Source organism: Microcaecilia unicolor, chromosome 3 (assembly GCF_901765095.1).
Source record: "Microcaecilia unicolor chromosome 3, aMicUni1.1, whole genome shotgun sequence".
Taxonomy (NCBI): Eukaryota; Metazoa; Chordata; class Amphibia; order Gymnophiona; family Siphonopidae; genus Microcaecilia; species Microcaecilia unicolor.
The window spans coordinates 373,206,946-373,231,147 of record NC_044033.1 but is presented as its reverse complement, the minus strand read 5'-3'; the positions used below and the strand labels follow the sequence as shown (position 1 = coordinate 373,231,147).

The 24,202-nt window shown below is 42.7% G+C and overlaps 1 protein-coding gene across 1 annotated transcript in view; it reads left to right on the top strand.

Annotated features, from left to right (window-relative positions):
• PPM1G (protein phosphatase, Mg2+/Mn2+ dependent 1G) overlaps positions 1–22,362 on the top strand; it is a 194,513-nt gene extending 172,151 nt beyond the window's left edge. The window contains 3 exon segments of the mRNA XM_030198590.1: positions 7,384–7,486; positions 21,508–21,582; positions 21,584–22,362. Coding sequence (XP_030054450.1) covers positions 7,384–7,486; positions 21,508–21,582; positions 21,584–21,712 — 307 coding nt within the window. The 3' untranslated portion in view covers positions 21,713–22,362.
• The last annotated feature ends 1,840 nt before the right edge of the window (positions 22,363–24,202 follow it).

Here is a 24,202-nt window from a genome sequence, read left to right as displayed (position 1 = left end):
TGCTTGTACTTTGTTGTATATATCAGTTTGCATATACTTTAGAACCAGTGGACTTTACCAGTCCAGATTTGCAAAGGAAACCTGTCACTGGTCCCATCAGCAAAAGAAGATACCCACCCAGACCTGAACAGTGGGGGAAAAAGAGTGAGAGACATGCACAGTGAAGAGAAAAATTGAGACTGGCATATAGAAGGGGGCATACAGGGATGTTTATACAAATTTGGATAAAATTTCTTCTCTCTCTCCTTCTGCTCACATTTCCCATCTTTATCCCTTCCCCCTTACTGTACCTTTGAAAAGTACTTGAAAGCACAGCTTCTTAATTTCTAGCTCTCAGGGCTGATTGGCTGTCAGCAGCTGAGTGAAGATCAGCCACAGAGGCAGGAGATACAATTGCAGTGTATTCAGATTTCTTCCAATTGCTGGAGACCCCTGAATTTTCTTCAGCTTTTCTCTTAAAGGAATGATCATGATCCATGTGTTAATGTGAGACCAGTGCATAAGAAAGGGCTCGAAGTATGTGAGAGTAAGAGAGCCTACAGTTCTGTGTGGCAAATGCCTAATGAGTAAGACTTGGTATGTCTGACAGACCCACCACCATCGTGCTGTGGTTTTATTAAAGCATGAAGAATATCTCAATAATTGTAACCAGACAGCATATAAAACCACCTCAGATGAGAGAAAGATGATTTGGTTCAGACATGTGTTTTGGGGTTAATTAAAAGTTGACAGGTAAGAAAATGTGTTTTGTAGTGCTGTGCTTCTCAACCCTTTCTTGGAAGCAGTCAGATTTTCAGGATTCTGATAATGAATATTGGTATGAGAGATTTGCACATATTGGATACCCATTGTGTGCAAATCTATCTCATGCATATTCATTGCAGTAATACTGAAGAACTGACTGTCTAGGTGTGCCTCCAGGAGAGGTTTGAAAAACAGTGTTCTAATTAACTTTTTTAAGTTTGGTAGACATTCTCCAAGGATAAACAGGATAATGTAGCTACACGTGAATGTTGTCATTCTACAGTACCGACACAGTGTTCCTAAAAAGTTGCAGAAAAGCATAAAGCTGCTTTGGATGCACTTGATTTCTCATTTGCCCTTTGGTGGATGGCAAGAGAGATTCCATTACAGTTCCACTGTAAGTTATTACTAATAATGTCAATCTTTTGATAACATACTGTTAAATGTAAACCTCTTAGAACTTGTTGGTAAAGCGGGTTTTAAATGCCAAATTAAATTAGGCACCTTTGGCAGCCAGCAAAAGGGATTCAGATGGCTGTCCACCTCACATCAAACCCTCTTATGCAACCTAATCCCACTGATGTCTAAACAATTATCTGGACTGTTCTTTATGGACAGATTTGATGAAATTTAGCAGAAGCATGTCCCTGCTACAGCCAGTAGACATAGCAATACTCATGAGCATCTCTTCCTATTGTAGGTAATGTACCTGACAATTGGTGAGAAGCACCTGCTCTGCTACCTTTGGAAAATGATGAATTGACCTCCATACTCTAATGATGGCCCTGGTCTGTTTTGTTTGCTGAGCAGGCTTAACACAATGATTTTGATGGTTCAAGAAGCCTAGTATGTGTTTGAATTAAGCAAAACAATTTTTTATAAAATATATCTTTATTGAATCTGCCAAGCAACAACAGTAGCCACATAATTAAGATCAAGTAACATTTTTGTTTTCCCCGATATTACTTCCTCCTCGTCCATCCTCCCCTACCACCCCCCCCCCCCCCCCCCCCAACCCAATATTTAGCTTACAGCCATCAAATTCAATCTCCCAGATCTGGTGGTTTCTTATCCAGACCTCGGAAGCAAACAACTGAGTGAGCAAAGAACAATAACTTAATTCAAAAGTGAGCTGCGAATTCAATGTGACATGGCTAGCCAAAAGGGCTCCCAAATGCGTTGAAATTTAGCCCAACGTCCTGGATGATTCCAGCCTGCTTTATGGCATTCCAGGATCATGAGGTCATACACCATATTGAACCATTGTGTCACATTATTAGGTTCAGCCTATAACCATTGTAGTAAAATAACACTTTTACCCAATAGAAACAAAAATAGTAGAATACGTTTAGCCTTATTTGGTTTAACAGAACTACTTGTATAATCATTAAAGAAGAAAATCTGTGGTGTTAAACAAAAACCAAATATTCGGTGAATGTGATGTTGAACTGACTGCCGAAATTCGTGAATCAAAAAACACACCCAAAACATATGTCCCAAGGTAGCTTCTGATTGGAAACACTGGATTGGGCCAAGCCCACTTTAAAGGCCCTCTTTGGAGAAAAGTAAGTTTTAAACAAGAACTGGTAGTGCTGTTCCTGATATATTGCAGAGGTTAACTTGACCAGCGGCTTACAAATCAACTGCTGGAACATTACAGATGGTAGTTCAGACCCCAAGTCTCTAGACCATTCAGTTGCCCCCCTTGTGAAATTCAATAGAAAAAGGAAACTCTCTGCTTTGCAGCATTTCCTAGGAAGAAGGTTCCTTCCATGTTCTCGGTGATATCATCTGCGAGTGCCTCCCGGGGCAATGATGCAACATAGTGGCACACTTGATAAGAAAAGTATCAAATCTGAGACAATTGGTATTGAGCACACAGATTATTAAATGAGGCTGTTGTCCCACTTTCCTCAATACAGTGTTTAAGCAAAGTAATCCCATGTTCCTCCCAGTATAAAAAGGATTGATCAGTCATACCAGCTGGAAAAAGGAACAAACCCATTTTTATTTGCTAGTTGTTTGGATGAAGTCATCATAGATGAGCTGTTTTTCATCATTCTACGTCATTCACTTTTATCAATTAAATTGAAAACTTTTATTTTGGTTTAATTAGCATTCCAGTGTGGCATTCTGTAGTACAAAGCTTTCTTGATTGCTTTACTCTGAAGAAAACTGGATTTTTTGCAAGTTTTGATCCCTGTGATAGCTGAAGAAGGGACCTATTCCATATAAACACTAAGGTATATTGTTGAAAAATTCTTATGATCCAGTATGCAGTATCGCTACTTGTAAAGAATCCAGTTAAAAGTTTCATTTTATACCCAGTGTGTATATATAACGTTCAGGGTATTGATCATCATCTATTAAATCCCACACACGTGAACATATAATTCTCCGAGGACAAGCAGGCTCACATCTTCTCATGTGGGTTAACACCGATCCGCGTCATTTGGTCTAGCAATTATGCCAAAGTAAAAAAAAAAAATAGCTTTGTGAAGCGCGAACCGCTCTCCACTTTGCGCCTATGAGTGTTTTCCCGCCCACCGCGAGAACGCGGTCATCTCAGTTTAATTTTTTCCACGTGAAGAAGAGCTGCGCTTTTTGGTCTCCTGCCTCGTCTTCTGCTTTGCTGGAGTTGAGGCAGGAGCCGGTCTCGAGGACATGGCTTCGAGGCAGGCCCGGTTTTGGACATCCCATCCTGTCCGACACAGAGGAGGAGCGCTCATGGGAATTGGAGGAGGATCCAAGATAACTTTTCCTCGGACGAGTCTTATAGGATTTTTTCTGAGCCCTCCCCACCATCTGAGAGGAGACAGTCTCCGCCAGAGATCCTCTCTTTCCCATCTTTTGTGAGGGAAATGGCTGATGCCATTTCATTCCTTGTAGAGGTGGAGAATGAGCCCCATGGCCAAGATGCTGAAGGTCCTGGACTATACATTTCCTCCTAATGAGGCTGTGACAGCTCCACTAGGTACTCAAGGCAGTTCTAGTCAGGAACTGGGCATCCCCTCTGTCAGTCTGAAGAAGATTGACACCCATTATCGGATCCATGGTGAGCCTGGGTTTGTGAGGCCTCAGTTGCCTCACGACTCCATGGTGGTGGTGGAATCCAAAAGAGCCAGTACTAGGGAATATGCCTTGGCTCCCCCAGGCAGAGAAGCTAGGACCCTGGATTCTTTTGGGAGAAAGATATACCAGGCCTCAATGCTTATCTCCCGTATTCAGTCATACCAGCTCTTCACGAGCGTTTACTTGCAGAATGTTCAAGCCTACCTCCCAGAAACCAGAGTAGACAATCTTGTCTTGTTGGTGTCCAAGGTTCGAGCCTCTCGACAGGTCACAGCTCAGCAGATGTTGAGATTGCTGAGCCACATGGCTTCCACAATGTATGTTACACCCATGACACGTCTTCAGATGAGACCAGCACAATGGACCCTGGAGTGGAGGAGTAGGAGTAGCCTAGTGGTTAGTGCAGTGGACTTTGATCCTGGGGAACTGAGTTCGATTCCCACTGCAGCTCCTTGTGAATCAAGTCACTTAACCCTCCATTGCCCCTGGTACAAAATAAGTACCTGAATATATGTAAACTGCTTTGAATGTAGTTGCAAAAAACCTCAGAAAGGTGGTATATCAAGTCCCATTTCCCTTTCTTATTGGTATCAAACCACAGGCAGTCTAGAAGATGCCATCCAAGTGTCCCCAGAGCTTGTATGCTCTCTTCAGTGGTCGACAGTTTGGTTCAATTTGACTCTGGGACTTCCATTCCAAATTCCTCAGCCACAAAAGGTGCTGACGTCGGATGCATCTCTCCTGTCTTGGGAGGCTCATGTAGATGGGCTTCACACTCAAGGAATTTGGTCCCCCCCCCCCCCCCCCCCCCAGGAAACAAATCTTCAGATCAACCTTCCTGGAGCATTGAGCGGCATGGAACGCTCTAAAGGCTTTCAGAGATCAGCTGTCCCTCTATGCCAGGAGGCCATCAGATGTGGCATTGGGCTCGCCAACACGGCATGCTCTTTCAGGCCACTTATCTGGCAGGTGCAAACAACACCCTGGATGGCAGGCTGAGCAGGGTAATGCAACCACACGAGTGGTCTCTTCATATGGGCATAGCCCATAAGATCTGCCACTCAACCACAAGGTCCCTCGGTTCTGTTCCAGGCTTTAGGCCCATGGGGGATAGGTCTCCTGTATGCTTTTCCTCCAATACCTCTAGTAGGAAAGACTTTGTTGAAACTCAAGCAAGACCTCGGAACCATGATTCTGATAGCGCTGTACTGGCCCAGGCAGATATGGTTCCCTCTTCTTCTGGAATTATCCTCCAAAGAACCGTGGAGATTGGAATGTTTTCTGACCCTCATCATACAGAATGAGGGGTTACTTCTATGTTCCAGTCTCTGGCTTTCATGGCCTGGATGTTGAGAGGCTAGAATTTGCTTCTTTGGGTCTTTCGGAGGGTGCCTCCCAGGTTTTGCTGGCTTCCAGGAAAGATTCCACTAGGAGATGTTACTCTTTTAAATGGATGAGGTTTGCCATCTGGTGTGAGAGCAGGGCCCTAGATTCTGTTACTTGTCCTTCACAAATCCTGCTTGAATACCTTCTACACTTACCAGTCTGGTGTCAAGACCAACTCCGTAAGGTTTCACCTCAGTGCAATTAGTGCTTATCAGCGTGTAGAAGGTAATGTTATCTCAGCCTTTAGTTGTTTGCTTCATGAGAGGTTTGCTTTTGTCAAAGCCCCCTATCAAACCTCCACCAGTGTCATGGGATCTCAGTCGTTCTCACCCAGCTGATGAAAGATCCTTTTGAGCCACTGTACTTGACCTGGAAGGTCATAAGTATTGCCATACTGGGAAAGACCAAAGGTCCATCAAGCCCAGCATCCTGTTTCCAGCAGTGGCTGTTTGCCGCCGTCATCTTGGTGGCTGTTAACTTCAGCTCATAGGGTCAGTGAACTTGAGGCCTTAGTGGTGGATGCATCTAAGTTTCATCATAACAGAGTAGTCCTCCGCACGCACCCTATGTTCCTGCCGAAGGTGGTGTCGGAGTTCCATCTGAACCAGTCCATTTTCTTTCCAATGTTCTTTCCATGGCCTCATGCCCACCCTGGCGAAAGCAGCTTGCACACCTTGGACTGCAAGAGAGCTTTAGCCTTTTACATGGTACGGATGAAGCCCTTCAGACAGTCCGCCCAGTTGTTTGTTTCTTTTAATCCTAACAGGATGGGGGTCGCCATAGGGAAAAGCACCATCTCAATTTGGCTAGCAGATTGCATTTCCTACACTTATGCCCAGGCTAGGCTGGCCTTGAAAGGTCATGTCACAGCTCATAATGTTAGTCATGGATGCGTCGGTAGCCCGCTTGAGGTCAGCCTCCATTGAAGAAATTTGCAAGGGTGAAACGTGGTCTTTAGTCCACACATTCATATCTCACTACTGCCTTGAGCAGGATACCCGCCGCGACAGTCAGTTTGGGCAGTCAGTGTTGCAGCATCTGTTTGGGATCTAGAATCCAACTCCACCCTCTTTGGCCTGTTTTGTTTTGTTCCAGGCTGCACGCTCATTTAGATTGTATGTTGTTTCAGGTTAATCTGTGCAATGTCCTCGCCCTTGCGATGCCCAATTGATCAATGTTTGTTGTTTTGGGTGAGCCTGGATGCTAGGGATTCTTCACATGTGAGAATGAGAGCCTGCTTGTCCTCTGAAAAAGCAAAGATACTTATCCGTAGCAGGTTTTCTCTGAGGACAGCAGGCTTCATATTCTCACAATCCCGCCCACCTTCCCTTGGAGTTGTCTCCTTCCTTATTTTATTTTTATTCTTTTTGCTTTTGAATTGAACTGAGTTGACCGCTCTCTTGCGGCAGGCGGGAGGGCACTCAGTCATGCACATTGGAGCATGTCTCGCTCTTCACAAAGCTCTTATTTTTTTACTTTGGCATAATTGCTGGACTGGACGACACGGATCGGCGTCTACCCACACGTGAGAATATGAAGCCTGCTGTCCTCAGAGAATACCTGCTACAAGTAAGTATCTTTGCTTTTTATGTATAACATTTAAAGAAATGGAGCCAGTGAGGTTGAGAAACACCAGTATGCTACACATTGTTTTAGCCCTCCCACAAGTGTTTTTTTTTTCTCTAGAACACTACATACTTTCATTTGTTACTATATTCCATGAGATATGATAGTGGTCTATAAAATGAGTGCAGTTGAACGGGTAGATGTTGAAGCGTCTGTTCACGCTTTCCAAAAATACTAGGATTAGGGGGTATGCCATGAAGCTAAAATGTAGTAAATTTAAAACAAATCGGAGAAAATTTTCTTCACTCAACATGTAATTAAATTCTGGCATTTGTTGCCAGAGAATGTGGTAAAGGCGGTTAGCTTAGTGGAGTTTAAAAAAGGTTTTGACGGCTTCCTAAAGGAAAAGTCCATAGACCGTTATTAAATGGACTTGGGGAAAATCCACTGTTTCTGGGATAAGCAATATAAAATGTTTTGTACATTTTTGGGATCTTGAAGGGTATTTGTGACCTGGATTGGCCACTGTTGGAAACAGGATGCTGGGATCGATGGACCTTTTGGTCTTTCCCAGTATGGCAATACTTACGTACTTATGGCTTTTTCTCGTACCAGGAATGTGATGAGCAGCCAGGAAGTGGTGGATTTCATCCAGGAGAAGATTACCCAAAGGGATGAGAATGATGACTTGCAACCGCTCTCCTCTATTGTAGAAGAGGTAATGAGAGAAACTTTTGTTCTAGCTAGCTTTTTTTTTGTCTTTGGTTTTCTCTGTGGTGGAAGAGCAGTATTTTGCAGAGGTATGTAATAAGTGTTAATATTGATGAGCTTTGTTTTGTACAGCTATTTGTATCTCCTGGCACTGGTTGGCACCTAAAAATGCCCAAGATGAAAGACCACCTTCATTTGTGGTGGGTAGCCTAGTTGCTTACCTGTAACAAGGGTTCTCCATTGAAAGCAGCAGAATGCAACCACACTTGCTAATGTTTGCTGGTGATGTCTCCAGATGGAACCTGCCGTTGGTTCTTTCCTCTAGCTCATAAGACCAAACTTTAAGGCTCATGAGCATGTGCAGGAATCTCTCTGACAACACTGCTTTTCACAGGTTAGTCCATTTCAAAGCCGGATAACTCAGTGGCAAGAAGTGGGGAAAAGATGGGAGTGAAAAGTGTGGCTGCATTTCCTTTCTGTCTAAGGAAAACCCCCATTACAGTAAGCAACTGTGCTTTCTCAGTTGACAAGAAAGGGGAGATGCAGGCACACTTGCTGGTGAATTCAAAGTTCAGATCCACCAGTAGAAAGTTATCTCTTTATTTCTTTTTAAATAAAGGTGGAGTGGAAAAATAACAGGGTGATGGAAGAAAAATTCACAAAGCAAACATATTCTTCAAAAGAGATTGTACAATAATAATATCTTGTCAAGGAGACACATCCAAACAGTAATTTCTGGTAAACGTATGTACAGAGGACCATGTTGCTGATTTGTAAATATCTGCAATAGAAGCCATTTTAAAGTTAGCTATAGAAGTTGCTTTTGCTTACAGACACCTTTCCCAGTGACCTTTCCTAGAGATTGTAAGTTATCTTAGAACTTGATACAGTCAGCAATACATCAGGTAAGAGTCCTAGTAGATGCTGACAGACCAGGATTGTTTGAATTAAATGTAACAAAGTTGGAAGTACTTGCGAATGGACTCAGTCCTATTAAGGTAAAATAATAAAGCACAATGACAATAAAAAGTATGAAGAACTCGCTCTGCATCACTGGAATGTGGTTTTGGGAAGAAATTGGGAAGGGCAACCAGTTGGTTGGGATGGAATTCTGGTACAAATTTGTGTAGGAATTTGGGATGAGCTCTTAGAACTGAGTGTAAGGAGGATAATGGACTAGAGCTTGTAGTTCACTGGCTCTCATGGCTGATATGATGGCTATTAAAAGTTTTCCATGTGATATGTTTAAACAGTTTGATATTGAGCTGATGCCAAATAACTGGATTCGGAGTCCCTGAAGCAGCTATGCAAAACAGGGTTTCCCTGTTGGGAGTATATTGACTGCCTATGTTGAAACGAACTTTGGAAGATTAGCGATACATGAGGATGAGTACAGAGGAGCACCATTAGTATGTTGTGCTCAGGAGGCATGGCTATGTAACCGCGAACTATCAGTGTGCTTACTACCAGAACAATAATGAAATACTATAGCGTCAAAGACATTGCTTTGCTTCATTTCCAAGCCAAGGAACTTTGTTGTAGCTACCACCATGTCATTTCCGGTACAGCTTACCATGTATTATCGAGTAATACGCATTAAATTTATGGTTTTGGGAGGCAGGTTATTATCGTGTATAAAATGATCAGATCTTTAATGGTGCGCGTACTAATGGTGCTCCACTGTACTGATTTGCAATATTTGAAAACTCCATAGCTTTTTTGTTTGGTTTTTTTCCTGTTTGTTGAGACTGCAGCTTTTCACTCTGGAACTTTTTTTTTTGACCTGTGATGATTGTGTGCCTTTATCTCTTTACAGATGTGAGGAGTTTGGGTTTGTTTTGTGAGGTCTTTTTTCTCCATGTTTGAAAAATTTCTGTGTTTAAATAAATCATTGTTGATCAGTCAGAATGACGCTGTTACGTATGTGTAGAGAAACCTGATAAAAAGGATTTTCACTTGTGAGAGTTTCTGGCTCTTGTGATTCGATCTGTCTTAAGCATATACTTACTCATGGGTTCAAAAGGTGATTCGAGAAGTTGAGCTAATATATTTAGGACCTAAGATAGTGTAGGTGCCTTGATGGGAGGGTGAAAATTCATGAGAGAGTTTCTGGCTCTTGTGATTCGATCTGTCTTAAGCATATACTTACTCATGGGTTCAAAAGGTGATTCGAGAAGTTGAGCTAATATATTTAGGACCTAAGATAGTGTAGGTGCCTTGATGGGAGGGTGAAAATTCATGAGATCCTTCATGAATTTAGAGACTAAAGGATGAAGAGAGATCAGATTCCCATCAACGGTGTAGTGAAATGCTGAACACTGATACAAATGAAGCCTCACTGATGTTTTCTTCAGGCCAGAATTGGACAGGTGTAGGAGATGTTCAAGAATGGTTTGAAGCTGTTTGTAAGTACTTTTATTTAACAAAAATGTAAGCTGTTTTGATTGTACCACAGAGAGGCTATGTATCAAATCAATGACCCTTTACCCTTTGAGCAGAGGAGGCAGAGTGAGTAGAATTCTGCTTATGCTAGACTAGCTGTCCCCGCTGGCGTTGCTCAGCAATAGGTTAATACTTTGTAATTGAGAAAAGCAAAGTTTGTGTGCAATAACACTGTATGTATTTTTTTTTTTTTAAATATATGTTTATTATTTCACATAAACAAGTTCAATACAATATCCAAAACTTCAACTCAGTATACAATCCAAATATGCTGTTGATAACAAATGCTACCCATCCCCTTCCCCCCCCCCTCCCGCACCCTAACCCTCTCCCACCCTCCCTCCAGGGTAACAACAGTCAAATTCAACATTTCAGATCAAAGGGGGTCTTCCATCGATCAAACAGAGATCCCTCTCCATTCCATATATGTTGTCCACATTTTGAGAAATCTTACCAACTGTCCCCACTTCAAAGCTGTCATTTTAGCCATTAAGCAACAATAGTCCACTTTTTTAAAGACTTGATCCACCGTAGGGATCGCTGTTTGTTTCCAGTATCTAGCAATTAATATACGTGCTGCTGTTACTACATGAGAGAGAATACCATGGAGTGAGCGACGTATGTTCTCCACTGGTATGTTAAGTAAACAAAGCTCCGGGCTCGGCGTAAGTGCTATCCCCAGCTTAGTGTGAAGGTGTGATATTAAGTCTGACCAGAACTGCTTTATGGTTGGGCAGTCCCACCATATATGCCAAAATGTACCCCTGGCTCCACAGCCCCGCCAGCAAGTTGAGGCCTCCGTGTGAAATATACGTGATATTCTGTGGGGGGTGAGATACCACTGGTATAACATCTTATACCCATTTTCCACCAGTGGTGTTGCCACAGAGAAATTCAGTAAAGTTTTATATATACGGGGCCATTTATCCTGCTCATACTGAACGGATAAAAGAGTCTCCCATTTAGCAGTATATTGGGACAAGGGGGAAGATTGATGTAAGAGTGCTTTATAAATCCTGGATATGCCACCCCTCCCTACCCCCGAGCTCATCGCCCGTTCCAGTTCTGTTACTGTCAACAGTAGCTCGTCTTTGGCCTTACGATGCATAAAATCCCTCACCTGCATATAATGAAAGTGGTCTCTATCAGTCAATCCATACTCCTCTTTCAGAGCCTGAAACGACTGACATTTCCCCTCATCCCATAACTGTCCCAACACCCGCAGTGATAGAGCTGACCAATGCCCGTATATTCGTTCTCCTCTACCTGGTGGGAAATCCAGTGCAAATATTATAGGGGTGTTCATATGATATTTCCGTCCCGGGAACCACACTGCTCTGCATCGCGCCCATTCACCAAGTGCTATCCTCATCTGACCCTTTAGCCCCGAGAGTAACCCTCTTAGCGAGTCTAGTGGGAGCCACGGGGCCGCCCACAGCGGCACCCCCCCGCAGACCCCACTGTGCCGCATACGACCACGGTTTGGTTATCCCTACTTGTCCAACGGCCAACATTTGAAATAATGCCGCCCTATAATATAGCCAGAAATTTGGAACCTCCATCCCTCCGTCCTTCCTAGATTGATATAGGACCTTCCTAGTCACCCTCAGAGGCCTTCTCCGCCAAATGAAGGCAAAGACTTTCCTGTCAAGCACCCGGAAAAAGGCCTTCGGGATTGCTATTGGAATTGCCATAAACAGATAGAGTAACTTAGGGAGTAGGGACATTTTTACTGCCGCAATTCTGCCCATCCATGAGAGTCTCAGGCCTCCCCATCTCTCCAATTCAGTGAATAATTCTGGTAATTTAGAGGTAAAGTTCTCCCGATTATAGATCTACAGTATTCGGGGTCAAATTGACCCCAAGATACCGAATAGAGCGCAGGGACCAACTGAACGGAAATAAAGGCTGTAGTTCAGCTTGTAGCCCCATGGGAAACTGTAGGGGCATAATTTCAGATTTTTGTAAGTTAATTTTTAAACCAGCCGCCTCCCCATATACCTTAAGAATATCCATTACTGCCTGTAGAGATTCCCCGGGGCTTGTCAACGTCAATAGCACGTCGTCTGCATACAAGATAATTTTTGTTTCCTGCCTACCTATATTGATGCCCTGCACTCGCGGCTCTCTTCGAACCATGATCGCCAGAGGTTCCATAGAGAGAGCAAACAATAGGGGGGACAACGCACATCCCTGCCGAGTGCCCCTTTTTAACTCAAAGGGTTGTGTGTTCATACCATTGATCTTCAATTGGGCAATCTGTTGTCGGTAGAGCGCCGTGACCCAGTGTATGAATTGCCCGCTCACTCCAATGCGGTCCAGGAATTGGAACAGAAAGGGCCACAGCACCCTATCGAAAGCCTTTTCTGCATCTAAAGAAAGAAACACTGCTGGATGACCAAGTGTTTGCACCCGATCCACTATATATTGTGCCCGTCTGGTGTTATCAAAGGTTTGCCGATTCGCGATAAAGCCCGCTTGGTCCTCGTGCACCAAGCGGGGCAAAACTGTTTGCAGGCGTGTAGCCAAAATAGAGGTAAATATTTTATAATCAGTCCCTAAAAGGGATATTGGACGGTATGAACCACAATTTTGCGGATCTTTATTCGGTTTGAGCAACAATACCACTTTAGCTAGTCTCCAAGAGCGCGGAAGCAGGGCATCATTCTTGATATCATTAAAGACTCTCTGCAATAGGGGGGCCAGAATGGTTCGAAATTTTTTGTAAAACCGATTGCCAAATCCATCAAGCCCCGGGGCATTCCCCCCGGGCAACCCTTTGATAGCAGCCTCTACTTCCTCTAACTCAATGGGAGTCGAAAGTGATAGCCCCTCAGCTCTTGACAAGGTGGGCATGTCCACATTATCCAGTAAAGACTGAATAGCCTCCAGCGAATGTGGACCCTCCAGCTGGTATAGTTGCTGATAAAATTGCACAAAAGCCTGTCGTATGTCATCTGGCTGCTCGTGCAATCTCCCTGTATTATCCCTGACGCTACTTGTATTATTGCTGCCTGCTAGCTGCTTCAGCTTATACGGTAGAAGTTTGCTCGCTTTATTATTAAACTCATAATATTTTTGCTGTACCCTTTGCATCTGCTCCTGTATTGCTATACTTTCTAAGGATGCCAGCTGGAGCCGTACCTTATGTAATTCCTCTAGTTGACTTGGGTGTGTTCTGCTGTCGTTTTACCAGGGTGTCCAGCTGATTAATAGTCGCTCTAAGGTTCCTCTCTTTTTCTCTATGATCTTTAGTTAAATGCGCTTGTATGGAGATTACCTTCCCCCGAATCACAGCCTTCGTGCTTTCCCATAAGATTTCTGAAGTAATTTCTGGGGTGTCATTGAATTGAAGGAATTCCTTAAGTTCTAATTCAATGCGCTGTACCTGTTTAGGATCATCTAGTAAACTATCTGGAAATTGCCATGTCCTCCGTCCCCACTCCATCCTGTCACCTCTCATTTCTAATACCACTGGGGCATGATCAGACCACACCCGGGTCTGTATCTCTACAGAGATGCTCTGTGTCAATGTGCCCGCGCTGCCCATCCACATATCTATTCTCGAGTGTGTATTGTGTGGGGCTGAGAAGCATGTATAATCCCTTTCGTCCTTGTGTAACACCCGCCATATATCCACTAACCCCCACTGGTTAAGAAATCGAATTAATCTGCCTCTCTCTAGCTGCGCGTATCCCACTGCCTCCCCTGTGTTATCCATACCAGGGTCCAAGGTGACATTAAAATCTCCACCCATGAGAACTTCCCCTTGTACATATTTTAAGAGCTGGGTGCCAACAGACTCAAAAAACGCTCCCTGTGCTTGATTAGGTGTGTAGATATTTACTATAGTGTAGATCTGGCCCCCCAATTTGGCGACCACTAACAGAAATCGCCCTTCAGAATCTCGTTTCACCGTGATCAGTTCCCATGCCACCCCTCGTTTTATCAATATCCCCACCCCCGCTGTCTTCCTCTGTTTCTTATTAGAAGCCATATACTGGTGAGGATATCAGGCATTGCCCATTAGATGCTCATGCCTCTCCAGCAAATGTGTTTCTTGTATCAGTAAGACATCTGTCCCCACTCTATTGGCCTCTTTAAATAGTCTCCGGCGTTTTAAAGGGGAGTTCAGACCACGAACATTCATGGTCATACAAACTATGTGTGTCATTGGACCCTAAGATGTACATCCCGCTTCCCTATGTGCTGCTTCCAAGAAGCACCCTCCAATATAACACCATGAGGCTTATTTTCAAAGCACTTAGCCTCCCAAAGTTCCATAGAAACATATGGAACTTAGCCTCCCAAAGTGCTTTGAAAATATGCCTCCATATATCCCAGATTCCTGTGTTACCCTGGTTTTCCCCCCGCCCCCCCCCCCCCCCCCCCCCCAATCCCATGTATCCAGTGGATCAAAATTATCTCACCACTAAATCAAGAGAGCGGTGACTTAACACATGCCTCCTATCGTTCATCATAAAACAATACTAACACAAATATAACGCAAGAAGCTGTTAACTGCTTATCTGTAGTAGCGTCCCGGAGTTACTTATCAAGTTACAGTCTTAGCCGCCGTGGGCAGTTGCTGTGTTGATTGCTGTCGGGTGAGGCGTCCTTTGCCTCTTGTCACCCGTGTCCATCGCTGGCGGTTCGGCCTTCTCTCCTCCATCTTATCATCCGATCTCAGCGGTGGGCCATCCACTTCTGGCCAAGTCGCACGTGCTTCTTCTGCTGAATGAATGCGGAACCATTTTCCTTCCTTATTGTATGCCAAAGCAAAAGGGTGTTGGCGTCTGTATAGTGTACCCTGATCCCGGAGGTATCTGGTGTAATTTCGGAGTTCGGCTCGACGCTTCAAGGTCATCGGAGCCATATCTTGATATAGCTCAATAGGGAGTGTGTCCCATTTAATGCTGTCTTTTTGGCGGGCTTTTTTCAAGATGGCTTCCTTAATTTTGTAATCCGCAAAACATGCTATTATGTCTCTTGGCACATTGTCCCGTACTCTTGTAAGCGCTCTATGAGCTCGGTCTATTCTAATGTCCTCCGGGCTCACCTCAGGACCATCTTCCGAAAGCAGCATGCTTGCAACTTATTGTGCGACTTTTTTGCAATTTAAATAGTCCGCCTGTTCGGGGATGCCTCGGATTCTAATATTTGATCGTCTTCCATGATTCTCTAAGTCTTCTAATTTATCCATAAGCGATTTACTCACTTCTTGTTGTTCTTTTAGCGAGTTCTCTAACGAGTTCAGGGCCTCCTGCTGTTCCTCTACCCGATCATCTACGTCTTCCACGCGACGACCCATTTCCAGCAGTTCACCTCTGAGCTCCGCAGCCAGTTTCATAAAATCCTCCCGGCCCGCCTTTACATCCGCCCGGATCTCTTCGAGCAGCGCCCAAAAGTCACTGGGGTTAAAATCTTCTGCCACCTCCATTTCGTTTATAGCATTCTCTGCACGCTCACCTGCAGCCCGCGAGGGGCCCGAGCCAGACGCCATCTTGCCACCGGAGGATTGTGGCTGATAACTAAACACTTTCAGGGATTTCCTCGATGTTGTGGCTTCTTTCCCTGCCATTATCGTAAGCGCTGCAGGTTCAGGTAGGAAGATATACAAATCGCTCAATAAGATCTATCAACAGTCCGCTATATTTGTATGTGAGGCATGCGGAGCTGTGCACTCACACCGCCATTTCTCAGCGTGACGTCACCGCTCCTGATCACACTGTATGTATTTTAACTTGTTTGTGATGGTTGTTACATTTTTGTTTGATGTCTTTAATGTGAGAAATGAAACATAAAGAATAGATATATACTTGCATAGATATATTTTTATTTGTACAAAACAAACTTTATTAGCTAGTCTCCATAGCCTTTTCCCCATAGTTTTAAAGCTTAAAGTTTCTGCCACAGCTTAAAGATAAGGGTTTAAAAGAGGAATTGTGAGATATTGATAAACATATTTAGAATCTTAAAATAAAATTTAAAAAAAACAAGCAAACTGCTAGTCTCCATAGGTTTAAAACTTGAAGTTTCTGCCACAGCATTAACAGTTTCTACAAGGCACAGAAGGGCCCAGTTTAGTCCTCATTCCCGCCCACCCCTAGCTCAACTCTTCATTTATAGTCAGTTATTCTAGTTAAGACAAGAGGGGAGAGGATCCAAGATGGCGTCTTAGTGAGTAGCAGCATCAGACGCCCTCAGTAGTATTCCGTTCTACTGCTAAGGAGGATTCTGAAACCCTCGTAAGATGGGTAAAAGAAGAGGGAAAGTAAGGGAAAATTCCTCAGCCTCTGCTGGAACTCACCCTCCGAAGCAAGCGACGTTAGAGCGCTATGGGGTAGCGTCTGGACCCAGACAGTCTTCCCCCACTATCGGTGCCGATACATCTGTAATGGCCGGCAGTGTGGACGGGGTTTCCCTGAGCCCCCTGGAACGTGCGGCTCCTCCGCATCCAGGAGGAGGCATGGACTTTGGAGACTGTTATTCAGCTTCTAGAAGAGGAGCAGAATTTACAGGGAGGGAGCCCGTCCGTGTCGGAGAAGGTGGATGAAGATCGGGTAGGATCACAATCTTTGAAATTCTCCTCAAAAATATTATCTGATTTGAAAAAGATCCTCAATGCCCCTACTCCTGTCTTGCCATCGGGGTTAATTAATAGTCCTGCCGTAGTGACAATGGAGTCACTCTGGGACTTGACTTTTAACTTGCATTCTTCTTTACAAACTTTGACTGCTCAACATTCTAAGGAGATTACAGTCTTAACAGAGGCAGTGTTATGTCAGGAGCAAATAAGTACACGGCAGGTCTCAACAAATTGGAGAAAATTTACAGAAACTTGAAACTTTGAATCAAATTTCAATTAAAGAAAGAAATTACACTTTACGAAGAATAGAATACCTAGAGAATCAATCCAGGAGACTTAATCTGTGGTTTACTAATTTTCCTAGATCTCCAATAATTACACCAGTGGAGATGGTTAAAAAAATATCTAATTGAGGTTTTGGGGATGTTGAGTGACTTACTACCTCCCATAGTGCGGGTACAATATTTTCAGAGTAATAATGATTGCGTTACAATTTCTCAAGCACATAGGAGAGAAGGAATGAACTTCCTTTATTGAATCCTCATTGGAAGTTTTTACTCAAAGAACAGCAGCATTGGTATCTTTTGTCCTAGAAATGGATCGTAACACGGTTTTGAGACTTTTCTTCAGATATTTATGTCCCTCCACTAGCAGGTTAGATAGAACACGAAGTTCGCCCCTAGAGGGCATGTGCAGCCAGCCTAACTTCAATATATGATACCAGAGCAGTAAGAAATCATTTGAACAATAGTTCTGTCCTGCCTCTCGAAAGCAGCATATAATCTGAAGGAAAACCTCCAAGGTGCTCCACAGTAACAACTGTTTTCTAATAACTTGTTTAAGCCAAAACTTCCAGACTAACAGAAGAACATGAACAGAAGCAACAGCAACCATACCAAAACCTTCCATATATACATCATACAGAATCAGGTAACATGAACCCCAAGGAGGGCCTCTGGATTGATCTGATGGGACTAATGGAAAGAAAATTATCAGGTAAGAACTAATTTTACCTTCTATTGCGTCCCCAGATCAATCCAGAGACTTGTCGGATGTACCAAAGCAATCTTCAAGAAGGGTGGGATCGAACTCCCCTGGAAGCCAAAACAGAAGTGCCAAAAAGCGCATCCCGACGCGCAGCATCTAGCCAGAAATGTTTAGAAAAAGTATGAATCAATGCCCAAGTAGCCGCTTTACAAAATGGTAGAGACTTTACCAGTCCACTCCTCATTTTATAGACCTCTATCATATCTCCCCTCAGATGTCTTTTCTCCAACGGTACCAGCCGGTACTCTGCAAATGACACACCGCCTCAGCCCTAGTCAAAGGGCTCGAATCTGAAGAGGAAGAGGCTTCCCCATGGAAAGGTAACAGACCCAATTGCCTCCAGAAGCCAGCGAGCAATCGTAGCTTTAGAAGCCATATCTCCCTTTTTGTGTCCAGCAAACAGGACAAACAGATGATCGGACTTCCGGAAGGAATTAGTCGCTTCCAAATAGGCCATCAGGGCCCTTTTTACATCCAAACACTGCAACTGATGAAAATCTTCTGGGTAATCTTCCCGCTTGAAGGCCAGCAAAGTCACTTCTTGGTTGATGTGTAGTGCTGACTGCTTACTTGTATAAGCGGGATCACCTAGTTTTTCCTTACCTTTTCAGCTCTCTCTCAGCAGTTTCTTTGGAAAATCTAGGTCTAATACTCAGGTGAAGAAATACACTGCTTTCAGAGCCTGGTTATCATCATCAACTTCACAAAGTCAATATTCCAATCACTGAAAAAAATGTAATTTGTTGCAGCTATTGTGGACACAGTTCAAGCAAAAGATTTTTTGCTGCAGGACAGGTTCCAGAAGTTAATACTTCATGTCCAGAGCATTCAGTTCTCTACCACTATAACAGCCAAGGGCTATTTGTAGATGTTAGGCTATATGGCAGCTGTGGCATATCATGATTTTCACCCACCTGAAAATAAGAGCCTCAGTGGGATCTCAAAATCCAGTGGAATTAGCATACCCAGGCACTCTCTACCAAACTTTGTTAGCTTCACTTTGAAATATGCTACAATGGTGAATGTTTGAAACAAAGGTGTGAAGATGGTACACCAAACCTTCAACTCTGACTCTGAACTCCTCTACTTTTCTACTATCCGACTCCAAACCCTACTATATATAGTATATTTCTTTAATTAATCCTATATTTCTTTAATTAATCAAATCTCTCATAATTTGATTAATTAAAGAAATATAGGATATTTCTTTATATCCAAAAGTAGGACTAGCAACATAAGAACATAAGCGTTGCATACTGGGACAGACCGAAGGTCCATCAAGCCCAGCATCCTGTTTCCAACAGTGGCCAATTCAGGTTACAAGTACCTGGCAAGATCCCAGAAGAGTACAATACATTTTATGCTGCTTATCCTAGAAATAAGCAGTGGATTTTCTCTAAGTCTATCTTAATAATGACTTATGGACACTTCTTTTAGGAAGTTATCCAAACCTGTTTTTAAACCCTTCTAAGCTATGTGCTTTTAGCAATGAATTCCAGAGTTTATTTACACGTTGAATGAAGAAATATTTTTCCCAATTTGTTTTAAATTTACTACTTTGTGCCCCCTAGTCCTAATATTTTTGGAAATAATAAACAAGTGATTCACGTCTATCCATTCCACTCCACTCATTTTATAGACCTCTATCATATCTCCCTTCAGCCGTCTTTTCTCCAAACTGAAGATCCCTAGCCGCTTTAACCTTTCCTCATAGGGAAGCCATCCCATTCCTTTTATCATTTTCGTTGCACACAGTATTCAAGGTGCAAAGGCATTATAAAGTCCACATTTCCTCATTTTTGTTTTCCATTCCTTTTCTAATAGTACCTAACGTTCTATTTGCTTTCTTAGCCACCACCGCACATTGAGCAGAAGGCTTTCAACGTATCATCAATGACACCTAGATCCAGTGGTGTGCTGGAGCAGGCTCTCACGGGCTCGCGAGAGCCGTTTAAGTTTTTAAGAATTTTGGGAGCCGGTTGTTAAAGTAGGCCTCACCATGGCTACTTTAACAACTGACTCCCAAAATGTGGGCGTGGGCCCCCTCCTGAATTCATTTTTACTTTGCTGGCAGTAATGCTGGCCCCACCAGACAAGTAAATAGACTGCTGCTGCTGCTCCTTGTTTCTGACTCTGAGCATCAGGCTGTGACTTTTCATGCAAGCGCAAGAAGGTCCCATTGTGCTGCTCAGAGCCAGAAACAAGCAGCAGAGAATGGTGGCAGTCCATTTATTGGCTGGTGGGGCTCGATAAAGGTATGCCTAGCGTGCCCGCACAAGGAAGGGGAGAGAGGCATGTATTCCCCCCCAAAAAAAGAATTTCAGGGCCAGCTATGCCCAGAGAGAGAGCCCGTTGTTAAAAATTTACCAGCACACCCCTGCCTAGATCCCTTTCCTGGTCAGTGGCTCCTAATGTGAAACCTTGCATCCATGTAGCTATAGTTTGAGTTTCTGTTTCCCACATGCATCACTTTGCACTTTCTCACATTAAACGTCATTTGTCATTTGGATGCCCAGTCTTCCAGTTTTGTAAGGTCCTCTTGTAATTTTTCATAATCTTCTTGCAATTTAACAACTTTCAATAACTTTGTGTCATCAGCAAATTTAATTACTTCACTAGTTACTCCCATCTCTAGATCATTTATAAAAGCAGCGGTCCCCAGCACAGACCCCTGCCCTTGTGCTTTCTTGGACCCTCACTGTTAAACTGTCACTTAAGTGAGGCTTTTTTGTTTTCCATCTTTGCCATTTATGCATTGGGGTCCAGTGAAGCACCCAGAGTGTTAGTTAAGGACAGTTTAGGAACTTTTTGTATGCTGTGCTAATTTCTTCATATCAAGCCATCGTTGCGGAAACTTCTGTGCCATGGGACCTCAGTGTAATTCTTACTTTCTGCATGCCGTTTTGTATGTAGTGGAGTCAAAGCATGTCGCCTTGAAAGTACATTTTCTAGTAAGAGTTTATTTATTTTATTTATTCATTAGGATTTATTTGCCACCTTTTTGAAGGAATTCACTCAAGGCGGTATACAATAAGAATAGATCAAACATGAGCAATAGGCAATTACAGCAGTAAAAATATTCAAATATTACAAAGTAAGGCATAGTATGCTACTTAAAATGTCAACACAATGTGTAATAGAACATTTTAATTGACAGTGAAAGGTATAAGCAAAGATGGAACATATAGATAGGTAAGAGAATAAGAAGACTTAGAAAGTAAGGTGACTAATTTTAAAGAAAGTTGCACATGAAGTCAGAGAGATGGTTAAATATTATCTTTACTAGGGTAGGGGTAGCTACACATGTCCTACTGCAGTATGTACAGCCTGTGAGTTACTCTGGCTAGAAGAACACTTGTGTGCCTGACCAGGCCTGATGTTTTTGTTTTAAATACCTAATTTAAAGGCCTAATGAGTCAATTTTTATGAGCTTATTAAGAACTTTATTTTAAAAGATAGTGCTGAATCAACTGGAGAGGTGTCCAGATCTTTACACCTGCCAATCATTAAACTTTCTAAAGATATGTCAAACTTCATAGCATGTAAAGTTGTTGGCTTCTGTTAAGGATTCACTAAAACATACAATTTTACTAAGGGTGTCTAAACTTTTGCACATAACTTGCCAATTTACTGTGTGGTCATCACCTAGCTCTGTTTCTGTTATTTTTTAGGTCTCATACTTTGATAAATCAAAGTCTCTAGTCTTCTGATAGCATACTTAAGATACTCAGTATCGGGCCCACATTATTTGAACCACTTAAACTAAAAATCATCAAGGCTTTTCTCTGTTGAGTTTCTCAGACAGCAGCTTGATGGTATTTTTTTTGTGGATTCTCTTATTAAATTCCTCAGCTTCTTTTGTAAACTGTTGATTGTGCAGTATTTTATTATCTCTCTCTTTTTCTCTGTCTTTCCCTTCCTTTGCCTCTCCCTCCCCAACACCACTTTAGCTCCTGGATCAGTGTCTGGCTCCGGATACGTCTGGCGATGGTACAGGATGTGACAACATGACCTGCATCATTGTCCATTTTCAAGCCCCGACCTGCAAATAGCCAACCTGAGGGGAGTAAGCGAAAACTAGAGGACACAGAGACAACAGCAACAGCAGCAGAAGAGAATGGCAGTGAAAACAGCAAGAAGACAAAGCGGGAATAGCACTGGCAACAGTCTTGAGAAACTGTTACTGTTAATTGCCTAGGGAGCAAAAACTTTGCCATTGTATAATTACCAGACTGTATTTTTTTTTTCTGAAACACTCTGAACTTGAGACTTTTTAAAGTAATTTTAAAAAAAAAGCCTTAACAACGAGGCCACTGATTCTGTGTCCTGGTTGGAGAGGAGTTAAAGGGATAGGGGAGGTTTTTTTTGTTTTGCTTTTGTGGGAGGAATTGGAAGAGACATCAGTGTTCATGTGTAATCATTCCAAGATCTTGAAATTGTCCATCAGAGCAAAGTGTATGAAAATGAAAATTAATATTTTAATTATCAAGGTAGAAACAGCCAGTTGAGTGTGTGCCGTTGTTCATGTGATCAGAACAACAAAATTCCTGTCCTTGTGTTTAAAGAACCGTATCAGAATAAAGAATCACAGCACACACTTGGGTGGTATGTCAGGCTCTTGTGAATTGCAGTGATTTGGCAGGTTGGCGGCCTAGTTTTTTATAGACGTATATAGATATATACAGAGAGAGAGAGAACAAAAGTGAGAGAGAGACTTGATTCTGATGCCATTTGTGGTCCCTGGGTGCAATTGCCACCATAGCACGGTTTGATTGTTGCCATTTCTGTGCCTGAATGCATTTCTTTTCTTAGACTATAAAATTATTTTTGTTCTGGGTTTTTTTTTTTTAAGGGGTGAGAACTTTTTCCAATATGTTGGATTTTAAATTTGTGAGCGCCTATTTAAGGAAACCAGTTGCTGTCTGAATTGTTTTGTGTCTTGGCTCTTATGTTGGTATAGATGTGACCTGCATCTTTTGCTGTATTGTGTATACTTATGTCACATTTTTAAAAAATATTTTGAAACTAAAAGTCAAAAGGAAAAATTATCTATTGTCCTCATTTGTAACTAACAGGCCCCGCTGTTGCTCTGAGTTGAAGACGCATGCCAGGGAGAGAGAACACATCATATACAAGGGAAGCCCTGGAACTCGGGACATTAGAAGGTGGAGTGTGTGGTGTGTGCAGAACAGATTGCTTTTGCTTGTTGTGGCATGAAACCATGCATTTTTGATGGTATTATGTTAGATATGGTACACTTGAAAGATGGTTTCTGCACGCTATACAAGAGAATCTTTTGCACAGTTTTATGTTTTAACATAAGAATCACATAGCTTGAGTACTTCTGATGAGATAACTCAAGACTAGTAAGGGGGTTGTGAGACCATACCAATAAATGAAAGGTATCAGAAATAATGATCTAGGTTAAATACATTAGGATTTGCTCCCTAAAATGTCTCACATTTTGCTGTGATGTTTTTCACCTCTTAAAGCTAGGCTTTTACAAGTGAGGAGGAACTCTTGTCATCAAGGACGTTTAAAAAAGGATCTGCCAGTGCAGAGCTTTTTCTAAAATATCTGCAGGAATGAACTTGTATTTGCTGGCAGATATAGCAGAACCAGCCATTTTACAAATATATAAGTACATAAGTATTGCCATACTGGGAAAGACCAAAGGTCCATCGAGCCCAGCATCCTGTTTTTAACAGTGGCCAATCCAGGTCACAAATACCTGGCAAGATCCCAAAAATGTACAAAACATTTTATACTGCTTATCCCAGAAATAGTGGATTTTCCCCAGTCCATTTAATAATGCTCTATGGACTTTTCCTTTAGGAAGCCGTCCAAACCATTTTTAAACTCTGCTAAGGTAACCGCCTTTACCACAATCTCTGGCAACGAATTCCAGAGTTTAATTACACGTTGAGTGATGAAACATTTCCTCCGATTTCGTTTTAAATTTACTACATTGTAGCTTCATCGCATGCCCCCCCTAGTCCTAGTATTTATGGAAAGCGTGAACAGACGCTTCACATCTACCCGTTCAACTCCACTCATTTTATAGACCTCTATCATCTCTCCTCAGCTGCCTTTTCTCCAAGTTGAAGAGCCCTAGCCGCTTTAGCCTTTCCTCATAGGGAAGTCGTCCCATCCCCTTTATCATTTTTGTCGCCCTTCTTTGCACCTTTTCTAATTCCACTATATCTTTTTTGAGATGCAGAGACCATAATTGAACACAATATTCAAGGTGCGGTCGCACCATGGAGCTATACAAAGGCATTATAACATCCTCATTTTTGTTTTCCATTCCTTTCCTAATAATACCTAACATTCTATTTGCTTTTTTAGCCACAGCAGCACACTGAGCAGAAGGTTTCAACGAATCATCAATGACGACACCTAGATCCCTTTCTTGGTCCGTGACTCCTAACGTGGAACCTTGCATGATGTAGCTATAATTCGGGTTCCTCTTTCCCAGATGCATCACTTTGCAATTGCTCACATTAAACGTCATCTGCCATTTAGACGCCCAGTCTCCCAGTCTCATAAGGTCCTCTTGTAATTTTTCACAATCCTCCCGTGATTTAACGACTTTGTATAACTTTGTGTCATCAGCAAATTTAATTACCTCACTAGTTACTCCCA